The sequence below is a fragment of the Bos indicus x Bos taurus genome, chromosome 19 (genome assembly GCF_003369695.1).
Source record: "Bos indicus x Bos taurus breed Angus x Brahman F1 hybrid chromosome 19, Bos_hybrid_MaternalHap_v2.0, whole genome shotgun sequence".
NCBI classification, from domain to species: Eukaryota; Metazoa; Chordata; class Mammalia; order Artiodactyla; family Bovidae; genus Bos; species Bos indicus x Bos taurus.
In genome coordinates this window covers 19,840,077-19,852,137 of record NC_040094.1, presented here as the reverse complement: position 1 = coordinate 19,852,137, position 12,061 = coordinate 19,840,077, and the positions used below count along the sequence as shown (strand labels likewise).

General features: G+C 37.9%; 1 protein-coding gene across 8 annotated transcripts in view; it reads left to right on the top strand.

Moving 5' to 3' along the window:
• The window catches only part of NF1 (neurofibromin 1), a 257,570-nt gene that overhangs the window by 71,557 nt on the left and 173,952 nt on the right, over positions 1–12,061 (top strand). For all 8 annotated transcript variants that reach the window (XM_027516769.1, XM_027516770.1, XM_027516763.1 and 5 more), the window contains 3 exons: positions 2,638–2,705; positions 2,937–3,012; positions 5,015–5,172. In XM_027516769.1, coding sequence (XP_027372570.1) covers positions 2,638–2,705; positions 2,937–3,012; positions 5,015–5,172 — 302 coding nt within the window. The remainder of the gene's footprint in view (positions 1–2,637; positions 2,706–2,936; positions 3,013–5,014; positions 5,173–12,061) is intronic.

The window sequence follows — 12,061 nt, the reverse complement described above, 5'->3', positions numbered from 1 at the left end:
GGCCTAAGTAACATTTCCAAGATCATACATCTGTTGAGTGGCAGGATAAAGATTCAGTTCACATCTGCATCTCTAGATCCAAAGTACTTAACTGCTGTATTATTTTGCTTATGGGTAATGAGGCTTTGTTTTAGTGGCTCTGGGAAGTGATGCACAGGTTTTTGGGTGGGAATTCCCTTGATCAATGTTTTATTTTAGATATGCCATTTTGCTTGAAATTTGAAGGATGATTTGATAGAAAGTTGCATGAACTTCTGGAACTTGGTTGTGTAGTAATGTGATGTTGAAATAAGGATAGTGGAGGTCTGGATGAAATGTGATAGGGTGGGGACCAATTTGATATGGTATTTAGGATGAAGAATACATAATCTTTGAGTAGAATACATTGCATAGCTTTTGGTGATTAATTAGGTGAGTGAGTGAGTGAAAGTTGCTCAGTCGTGTCTGACTCTCTGTGACCCCACGGACTATAGTCCACGGAATTCTCCAGGCCAGAATACTGGAGTGGGTAGCCATTCCCTTCTCAAGGGAATCTTCCCAACCCAGGGATTGAACCCAGGTCTCCCGCATTGCAGGCGGATTCTTTTACCAGCTGAGCCACGGGAAAGCCCAAGAATACTGGAGTGGGTAGCCTATCCTTTCTCCAGCAGATCTTCCTGACCCAGGAATCAAACCGGGGTCTTCTGCATTGCAGGTGGACTCTTTACCAACTGAGCTATGTTGGTATGTATGCCCTTGACTATAATGAATACTTCAGGGACTTGAATCACATGTGTGTCATTAGCGAAACTGGAAAAGCAAAATACAAAGCCTAAGATGAGAGTTCGAGTTGTGTTTGGAAGCACCTGGTGTCCTATTGAAATCACCAGTGACATGATCCAATGTTCTCGTTCTGTGGCCAGCTGCTTAGTAGAGCTTATTGCATGTATCTCCTGTTGTGTATTTTAGAAATGTCAGTTGCTGCATTCCCGAATTCTTCATTTGTTCTATGAGCCTATAGGCCATCAATTCCTTTTGGGTAGACTGTTGTTTGACTTGTGAATGAAGTATCTCTTAAACCACACCACTATTGACTAAAAATATGGAAATTGTATCTGTAAAAAACATTTGAAGAGAAGAATATATTAGTTTTTTAATTGGCTTTTTAATTTTTATATATTCAGGAAAGAACAAAAGTGATTGAATATTGTTACCTATACCACTGTGTGTTTAGAAAAATAATGGGCAGTCAGTTTCGTATCCATGACAGCACTTAGAGGTATTGTTATGTCAGAGAAACCGTATGTCCTGGAACTTTTTTAGTAGGTTTCAGTAGTATTAACTATATTTTCTTGCTTGTTCAGATTATTTCTGGTGAATCTTTGTCAGCAGTTCTTTTTCAATACAGGTCAATAAGTTCCAAAAACCTAACACTTTTTGAATTCTTCATTTAAAAACCCTTCAAATAAAGGCTGTTGCTTTAAAGGAAAAAAAAAAAAACAAAACTGATGTGGAGAGCAAGTTACTCATTTGCAAGTCCAGAAAAAAAAGAAAGCGACTTTTAGAAGATTTTTTAGACAATTTTATAACTTGAAGACTCATCTTTATCTTGTAAAGATGTTTATGTAATTTAATAAGTTATCTACATCCCTTCATTAAAAGTTATCTTTGTTACAAATGTGGACAGTAATTTTATAGAAGAGGGAAAAAAATTAAATACATAATGTATATGGAGAAATGTTTAGTCTTATTTTAAAAATGCATTGTACTATTTTGAATAGTCAAATTAGTAGAATAAAAGAAATGAACATATTTAATGATAGCAAGGATATGATAAGGACACTTTCACATACTGCTTGGTGGGAGTGGCCTTTGGCCCAGTCCTTCCAAAAATCAAGTTGGCAGTATTTATCAAGAACCTTAAAAATATTAATCTCTTGGACTGGACAGTTCTTTTTCTACATATTTATGTGCCTTAAAGGAATAATTAGAATGTGGAAAAGATTTGGATATAAAGTATTAATGTTATTTATATTAATAATATTCAAATATACAAAATTGGAAGATGTTTGAATAACCAGTGGCTTAATACATGGACTTGAATATTATTGTAATAAAATCATCAAATATACCCATGAGGAACTTTTAATAATATGGAAAAAGTTGGGGATATGCTGCTACCAGTAGAATAGTTTGAACAGGTTTGTTATGAACAGATTTTCTCAGTTACGGTAAATATATTTGTCTATATACGTGCATAGGAAAAGGGAAAGAAGAAAATTAACCAAACTGTAAATTGTGATTGTCTCTGAATGGTAGAATCATAGATAATGTTTTCAATTTCCCCTAGATTGTTGTGTATTTTTTGAATTTTCTACAATGATTGTATTTTAGACATTTTTTAAAAATGTACTTATTATTAGAAACAAAGGAAAAAAACTCACAACCTTTGAAGTTCAAGGTTGAGTTTTGCCTTTAGTGGACAAAAACAGTAAGGTTTTTGGTTTATTCTAATTGTGTTTACCTTTACATGGCTTAATAAATAACACTGGCACAAAAGTTTGTGTGTAAGAGGAAAGTTATTTTTGCTGGTACTTCTGAATTGCATTTGTGTTAACTAATTAGTAATTGTAAAGCCTTTTTTTTTTTCTTTTCCAGAAACAGCATTTAAATTTAAAGCCCTAAAGAAAGTTGCACAGTTAGCAGTTATAAATAGCCTGGAAAAAGTAAGTAATAACCTCTTTGGTATTAAAGTTTTGTTAATTTTTGGTTCTAAGTGTTGTTGTCTTCAGTATTTTGAGTCAAAGAGTAATAATTTCACATTAATTTTTAGAAAGAATGCATTGTAATATTCTTCTGGAGGAAATTAGAATTTTGTGATATAATTGGAGCAATATGATACTTTGTTTTCTGTATTAACAATGTATCACATAAAACATATGTTTTGTTATTTGTAGGCATTTTGGAACTGGGTAGAAAATTATCCAGATGAATTTACAAAGCTGTACCAGATTCCACAGACTGATATGGCTGGTAAGGATAATGTCTTTTAAAAACTCTTACTTAATAGATAAAAACCTATCATTTTCCAAGTTATTTTTGTTATTATGGTGCTTTTAATCTTTTCAACTTATGTCAAATAGGAAATATTATTTTTTTCTTAAACTTCTGAATTACCCTCAACCTTTTTCCTTTGAGCAAATAGATAAGGAAGTTTTGAAATGAAGCTCTGATCTTTAATTAGTTGTAGATTGGATACCGATGGCATTTTGTTGTAGAGAAGCCCTTTTTTGTGCTCTGAGGTTTTATTTCCTGTTTAGAGAGAGGGGTATCAAGTAAGAATATCCTCACTTAGAATTCTCAAGACACAGCTTCAAGGAGAATAGACTCCTGGAGAACTCGGTAATTCCCTTTAAGAAGCTAATTAGTCTTGTTTCTTGGATATAATCACACTTTGCATAGGGCCCTCCACAATGAGACTAAATACCAGTCTGACGATTTGTAAAATTTGGACTTTACTAGGCTGGATGAACTTTACCACTGTAGTAGGCGAGAACTAGGAAGTAGGTAAGAACTTCCAGATGTTCAAGCTGGATTTAGAAAAGGCAGAGGAATCAGAGATCGAATTGCTGTCATCCTTTGGATCATAGAAAAAGCACAAGAATTCCAGGAAAACGTCTGCTTCTGCTTTATTTACTATGCTAAAGCCTTTGACTGTGTGGATCACAAAAAACTGTGGAAAATTCTTAAAAAGATGGGAATACCAGACCACTTCACTTGCTTCCTGAGAAACCTGTATACATATCAAGAAGCAACAATTAGAACCGGACATGGAACAATGGACTAGTTCAAAACTGGGAAAAGAGTACCTCAAGGCTGTACATTGTCACCCTGCTTATTTAACTTATATGCAGAGTACATCATGTGAAATGCTGGGCTGGATGAAGCACAAGCTGGAATCAACATTGCTGGAAGAAATATCAATAACCTCAGATATGTAGATAATACCACCCTTAAGGCAGAAAGCGAAGAGAAACTAAAGAGCCTCTTGATGAAGGTGAAAGAAGAGAGGGGAAAAGCTGGCTTAAAACTCAACATTTCAAACAGCTAAGATCGTGGCATCTGGTCCCATCACTGAATTCATGGCAAATAGATCAGGAAACAATGGAAACAGTGACAGACTTTTATTTTCTTGGGCTCCAAAATCACTGCAGATGGTGACTGCAGCCATGAAATTAAATTTGCCTTTTCTAAAAATAAATAAATAAATAAATAAATTTGCCTTTTCTAAATCCAACTTGCTCGTTGGAAGCAAAGCTATGACCAACCTAGATAGCATATAGAAAGCAGAGACATTAGTTTGCCAACAAAGATCCATCTAGTCAAAGCTATGGTTTTTCCAGTAGTCGTGTATAGATGTAAGAGTTAGACCGTAAAGTAAGCTGAGTGCCAAAGAATTGATGCTTTTGAACTGTGGTGTTGGAGAAGACTCTTGAGAGTCTCTTGGCCTGCAAGGAGGTCAAACCAGTCCATCCTAAAGGAAATCAGTCCGGAATAGTCATTGGAAGGACTGATGCTGTATCTGAAACTCCAATACTGTGGCCACCTGATGCAAAGAGCTGACTCATTTGAAAAGACATGCTGGGAAAGATTGAAGGCAGGAGGAGAAGGGGACAATAGAGGATGAGGTGGTTGGATGGCATCACTGACTCAAAGGACATGAGTTTGAGCAAGCTCCGGGAGATGGTGAAGGACAGGGAAGCCTGGGGTGCTGCAGTCTGGGGTCGCAAAGAATCAGATGCTACTGAGCGACTGAACAACAGGGTGGATCAAGATAGCTCTTGTAATACGTAGACAATATAACATTACTTTTTTGATTACCTGAATGAATTTGTTGAGAGTTAAGTGATCTTCCAGATTTAGCTTTTTAAAATGTGGCCTTTGCTAGTTTTTGAATAGTGTCAGCTTTTAATTTAATGCCAGAGATTTCCTTGTCATCTAATAGTATCATTTAATATTTGTATTTTTCGCATAGAGTGTGCTGAAAAACTGTTTGACTTAGTGGATGGTTTTGCTGAAAGCACCAAACGTAAAGCAGCAGTTTGGCCACTACAAATCATTCTGCTTATCTTGTGTCCAGAAATAATCCAGGATATATCTAAGGATGTGGTTGATGAAAACAACATGAATAAGGTGAGGAGGGAAAAGTTATTTCCACTATGTTCAGATGTGAAATGATATTTTTTTTAAAAATTTCATTTGGCCATGCTGTGTGGCTTGCAGGATCTTAGTTTCCCAACCAGGGATTGAACCTGGGCCCTGGCAGTGAAAGTGCCAAGTCCTAACCACTAGATGGCCAGGAAATACACATGAAGCAATTTACTTTACTCAAGGTATATATTTCTTTAAGCTTAGCATTCTGTCCATTTCTAGTTGCATCATTGTGGGTATTTTTTTTGCTGGCCTTAGCAGAGACATACTTGGACATAAATTTAGTTGGAGGAAAAATATGGTATTAGTGATAACCCTCATTGATTAAAGATTTAAAACGATCCCATAGTTGCATTCTTTTGCCAGAAAGGATAATATTAAACATAGTATTAAACATAGTTTTCTGTAATAATCACTGCAATCACCCTACTAAAATTCATCACTTTTATGATGTCTTTGCGTGTACTTAGGTTTGTGTCCATTTGGTGCTAATGAAATGGCCTAGTAACTCATTGTAGGCATTCTAGAACAGTTTTCACAGCATTTTATTAGGAAAGCAGGGTACCACATATGCCATCTGTAGTGCAATTGGCACTGTAACAACTGATAATTCTCAGGGGCTAATAATTTTTTAAAAATAAGAACTGGGTATTTAACCTTATTGTTTTATTTGAATTTCTTTATGCAGTTTGTTTTGAGAATATGTTCTTTGTAATATAAATATTTAACATTTATACCCTTAGCCGACTAAGCAGGAAATGGACTTCTGCATGAGTTGTCTGTAGATGGAGATGTTCAAAATCAGCTAAATGAATTCAACACTTGGTAGAAATATTGTGTAGGGAATTTATGCATTGACTGGTAAATAAATGAACTGGATAATCCTTGGGAGTCTGTGATGCTTTGGTGCTCTCCTTAGATTTATATTGCAACTTACCCATTATGAGGACACCATTTTTCATGTTTCATTGTTTTGGACTCCTTTAATATTTTGTTTTTTGTTTGTTTGTGTTTATTGGGAAAATACACATAGGTAAAAAGCTGTTTTGAGTTCATTAGTGCTCTTAAGTGAATTTGTATTTTAATCACAGCCACGTCTTTCCAAATGCTTACTGGTCATTTGTTTATCTTCTGTGAATCACTCATTTTTCTGTTGAATTATTTGTCTTTTATTGATTTGTAGAGTGTCTGTACATTTTTTTACTTGGTTTCTCTTTTTAAACTTTATGGGTTTTTGTTTTTGCTATTTAGGTATTTAAAATTTCTGTGAAGTCCACTCAGTTTTGCTCTTTTTTTCCCTAGCTTTTTGGGTCAGTTCTCTCCTCCCCAAGATTTATTTATTCATTTTATTGAGATATAATTCACATACTATAAGATTTACCTTTTAAAGTGTATAATTCAGTGGTTTTTAGTATACTCAACCAAAAGTTGTATAATCACTACCACTAATTCCAGAAAATTTTCATCATCTCCACAAAAAAACCTTATGCCTGTTAACAGTCATTCATTATTCCCCTTTCACCCCAGTCCCTGGCAGCCACTGATCTATGTTCTGTCTCTGTATTTGTTTATTCTGCACATTTCATATAAATGGAATCATACAGTATGTGACCTTTGTGTCTGGCACTACCCAAGAGTTTTGAAATAGGCGTATATATATATATGTGTGCTGTGCTGTTTTAAGTCACTTCAGTTGTGTCTGACTCTTTGCTACCCTTTGGACTGTAGCCTCCAGGCTTGTCTGTCCTTGGAGTTCTCCAGGCAAGAATACTGGAGTGGGTTGCCATGCCCTCCTCCAGGGGATCTTCCCAATCCAGGAATCGAATCCACATCTTCTATGTCTTCTGCATTGGCAGGTGGGTTTTTTACCACTAGTGTCACAAGGAAGCGTGCGCACATGTGTGTGTGCGTGCAATTCAGGAGGAGGGCATGGCAACCCACTCCAGTATCCTTGGGCTTCCCTGCTGGCTCAGACAGTAAAGCATCCACCTGCAGTGCGGGAGACCTGGGTTCAGTCCCTGTTTTGGGAAGATCCCCTGGAGGAGGGCATGGCAACCCACTCCAGTATTCTGAAGCAACTTAGCATGTATGTATATATTTTTAGTACTTTGCTAGGTTAAACAATTTAGATCTTAAATGTATTATTTTTAATTTATTCTCTTTTCTAGTCATATTTCTAATGTGCTAATGAGTGTTAATGGTTATCCTTTATTCATAGGTGTATCCTTCGATTCATATCTACTTGGTCATTTGTATGAAAATACATACACATATATGATGGTTGTTATATTTTTTAAATGAAATAATTTTATACATATTACTCTGCATCTTACTCTATTTACTTAAAAGACAATTTTATCTGTTCCTCAAAATAGTTGATAGAGACCTAACACTTTCATATAAGTATTTGGTAATATTCTGTTACACTAATGAGCCTCATTTACTCAACCATTTCAGTGTAAATAGTTAGCTTTTTTTTTTTTTTTAAGGAATTTTTGTCTCTTTTAAGGTAACTTTTAACAGTTTATTCTTTGATCTTTGATAGGAGATATATTTTTCAGTTTTATCAATAAAGAGTATGTATATCTATGTCTGCATATTTTATTTATAATACAGAAATATGTAGACAGAATATGTTTATAATATTTATATATTATCTTCTAATTATTTTCTTCAGTATCCATGTTTATGACTGTTTCCTCATTTCTAATATGTCTCATTTTTCCTTATTCATGTTTACTAGAGTTTATTTATACTGTTGGCCTTTAAAAACTTGGTCTTATAACTTTATATTTTCTAGCATTTATTTTTTGAGGTAATGGTTTAGTTCATCTATTTTCACCTTTTTAAAAAATTGTCGAACTTTCTATAAGGTTTTGAATACTTTCTTGCAGCGGTCTTGGTTTTCAGATGAAGTGTTCTTAATTTTAGTAGTTTTAAATCTCTGATTTCTCTTAAATAATGATACCATATTTGACTTAGAGGAATGTTTTATAGTTTCCAAATTGTTTTTGGGTGATTTAAAAAGTTTAATTGTGTTAGAAAATAGTGGTACATATTTGTTTAAAAAAAGTGCCCCACAGTCATCACAGTAGAATGTATATCATTTCAGTAGGGCGCAGAATTTAATATAAATCTTTAAAACCACTCTTGGAACTACCCTATAGGTGTCTTGAGATAGTATCCTGTGAGAAATGCTTGGTTTTGCTGGCTGGGCTCCCACAGGTAGCCTTTGGCACTGTGGCAGAGCTCCTCCCAGGCTTTGGTAATCATGCTTCAGTCAGTTCAGTTCAGTCGCTCAGTCGTGTCTGACTCTTTGCGACCCCGTGAATCACAGCACGCCAGGCCTCCCTGTCCATCACCAACTCCTAGAGTTTACCCAAACTCATGTCCATCGAGTCGGTGCTGCCATCCAACCATCTCATCCTCTGTCTTCCCCTTCTCCTCCTGCCCCCGATCCTTCCCAGAATCAGGGTCTTTTCAAATGAGTCAGCTCTTCACATGAGGTGGCCAAAGTATTGGAGTTTCAGCTTCAGCATCAGTCCTTCCAAAGAAATCCCAGGGTTGATCTCCTTCAGAATGGACTGGTTGGATCTCCTTGCAGTCCAAGGGACTCTCAAGAGTCTTCTCCAACACCACAGTTCAAAAGCATCAATTCTTCGGTCCTCAGCCTTCTTCACAGTCCAACTCTCACATCCATACATGACCGCAGGAAAAACCATAGCCTTGACAAGACAGACCTTTGTTGGCAAAGTAATGTCTCTGCTTTTGAATATGCTATCTAGGTTGGTCATAACTTTCCTTCCAAGGAGTAAGCGTCTTTTAATTTCATGGCTGCAATCACCATCTGCAGTGATTTTGGAGCCCCCAAAAATAAAATCTGACACTGTTTCCACTGTTTCCCTATCTATTTCCCATGAAGTGATGAGACCAGATGCGATGATCTTAGTTTTGAATGTTGAGCTTTAAGCCAACTTTTTCACTCTCCTCTTCCACCTTCATCAAGAGGCTTTTTAGTTCCTCTTCACTTTCTGCCATAAGCGTGGTGTCATCTGCATATCTGAGGTTATTGATATTTCTCCTGGCAATCTTGATTCCAGCTTGTGCTTCTTCCACCCCAGCGTTTCTCATGATGTACTCTGCATATAAGTTAAATAAGCAGGGTGACAATGTATAGCCTTGACGTACTCCTTTTCCTATTTGGAACCAGTCTGTTGTTCCATGTCCAGTTCTAACTGTTGCTTCCTGACCTGCATACAAATTTCTCAAGCAGCAGATCTGGTGGTCTGGTATTCCCATCTCTTTCAGAATTTTCCACAGTTTCTTGTGATCCACACAGTCAAAGGCTTTGGCATAGTCAATAAAGCAGAAATAGATGTTTTTCTGGAACTCTCTTGCTTTTTCCATGATCCAGCGGATGTTGGCAATTTGATCTCTGGTTCCTCTGCCTTTTCTAAAACCAGCTAGAACATCAGGAAGTTCATGGTTCACGTATTGCTGAAGCCTGGCTTGGAGAATTTTGAGCATTACTTTACTAGCATATGAGATGAGTGCAGCTGTGCAGTAGTTTGAGCGTTCTTTGGCATTGCCTTTCTTTGGGATTGGAATGAAAACTGACCTTTTCCAGTCCTGTGGCCACTGCTGACTTTTCCAAATGTGCTGGCATATTGAGTGCAGCACTTTCACAGCATCATCTTTCAGGATTTGAAAGCGCTGCACTGGAATTCCATCACCTCCACTAGCTTTGTTCATAGTGATGCTTCCTAAGGCCCACTTGACTTCACATTCCAGGATGTCTGGCTCTAGGTCAGTGATCATACCATCATTATTATCTGGGTCATGAAGATCTTTTTTGTAGAGTTCTTCTGTGTATTCTTGCCACCTCTTCTTAATATCTTCTGCTTCTGTTAGGTCCATACCATTTCTGTCCTTTATCAAGCCCATCTTTGCATGAAATGTTCCTTTGGTATCTCTAATTTTCTTGAAGAGATCTCTAGTCTTCCCTATTCTGTTGTTTTCCTCTATTTCTTTGCATTGATCACTGAGGAAGGCTTTCTTATCTCTCCTTGCTATTCTTTGGAACTCTGCATTCAGATGCTTATATCTTTTCTTTTCTCCTTTGCTGTTCGCTTCTCTTCTTTTCACAGCTATTTGTAAGGCCTCCTCAGACAGCCATTTTGCTTTTTTGCATTTCTCTTTCTTGGGGATCGTCTTGATCCCTGTCTCCTGTACAAAGTCACGAACCTCCGTCCATAGTTCATCAGGCACTCTGTCTATCAGATCTAGTTCCTTAAATCTATTTCTCACTTCCACTGTATAATCATAAGGGATTTGATTTAGGTCATACTTGAATGGTCTAGTGGTTTTCCCTACTTTCTTCAATTTAAGTCTCCATTTGGCAATAAGGAGTTCATGATCTGAGCCACAGTCAGCTCCCGGTCTTGTTTTTGCTGACTGTATAGAGCTTCTCCATCTTTGGCTGCAAAGAATATAATCAATCTGATTTTGGTGTTGACCATCTGGTGATGTCCATGTGTAGAGTCTTCTCTTGTGTTGTTGGAAGAGGGTGTTTGCTATGACCAATGCATTCTCTTGGCAAAACTCTTATTAGCCTTTGCCCTGCTTCATTCTGTACTCCAAGGCCAAATTTGCCTGTTACTCCAGGTGTTTCTTGACTTCCTACTTTTGCATTCCAGTCCCCTATAATGAAAAGGACATCATTTTTTGGTGTTGGTTCTAAAAGGTCTTACAGGCCTTCATAGAACTGTTCAACTTCAGCTTCTTCAGTGTTATTGGTTGGGGCATAGGCTTGAATTACTGTGATATTGAATGGTTTGACTTGGAAACGAACAGAGATCATTCTCTCGTTCTTGAGATTGCATGCAAGTACTGCATTTCTGACTCTTTCGTTGACCATGATGGCTACTCCATTTCTCCTAACTGATTCCTGTCCACAGTAGTAGATATAATGGTCATCTGAGTTAAATTCACCCATTCCAGTGTATTTTAGTTCGCTGATTCCTAGAATGTCAATGTTCATTCTTGCCATCTCCTGTTTGACCACTTCCAATTTGCCTTGATTCATGGACCTAACATTCCAGGTTCCTATGCAGTATTGCTCTTTACAGCATCAGACCTTGCTCCTATCACCAGTCACATCCACAGCTGGGTATTATTTTTGCTTTGGCTCCATCCTTTCATTCTTTCTGAAGTTATTTCTCCACTGATCTCCAGTAGCATATTGGACACTTACCAACCTGGGGGTTTCCTCTTTCAGTATCCTATCATTTTACCTTTTCATACTGTTCATGGGATTCTCAAGGCAAGAATACTGAAGTGGTTTGGCATTCCCTTCTCCAGTGGACCACATTCTGTCAGACCTCTCCACCATGCTCACCCGTCTTGGGTGGCCCCACATGGCATGGCTTAGTTTCATTGAGTTAGACAAGTCTGTGGTCCGTGTGATCAGATTGGCTAGTTTTCTGTGATTATGGTTTCAGTGTGTCTGTCCTCTGATGCCCTCTGGCAACACCTACCGTCTTACTTGGGTTTCTCTTACCTTGTACATGGGGTATCTCTTCATGGCTGCTACAGCAAAGTGCAGCTGTTGCTCCTTACGTTGGACGAGGGGTATCTCCTCACGACCACCCCTCCTGACCTTGAACGTGGAGTAGCTCCTCTCGGCCCTCTTGCACCCACACAGCCGCCACTCCTTGTACATGGGGTAGCTCCTCTCGGCCACCGCCCCTGACCTCGGGCGTGGGGTAGCTCCTCTCGGCCGCCACCCCTGACCCCGGGCGTGGGGTAGCTCCTCTCGGCCGCCACCCCTGACCTCGGGCGTGGGGTGGCTCCTCTCGGCTGCTCCGGCACC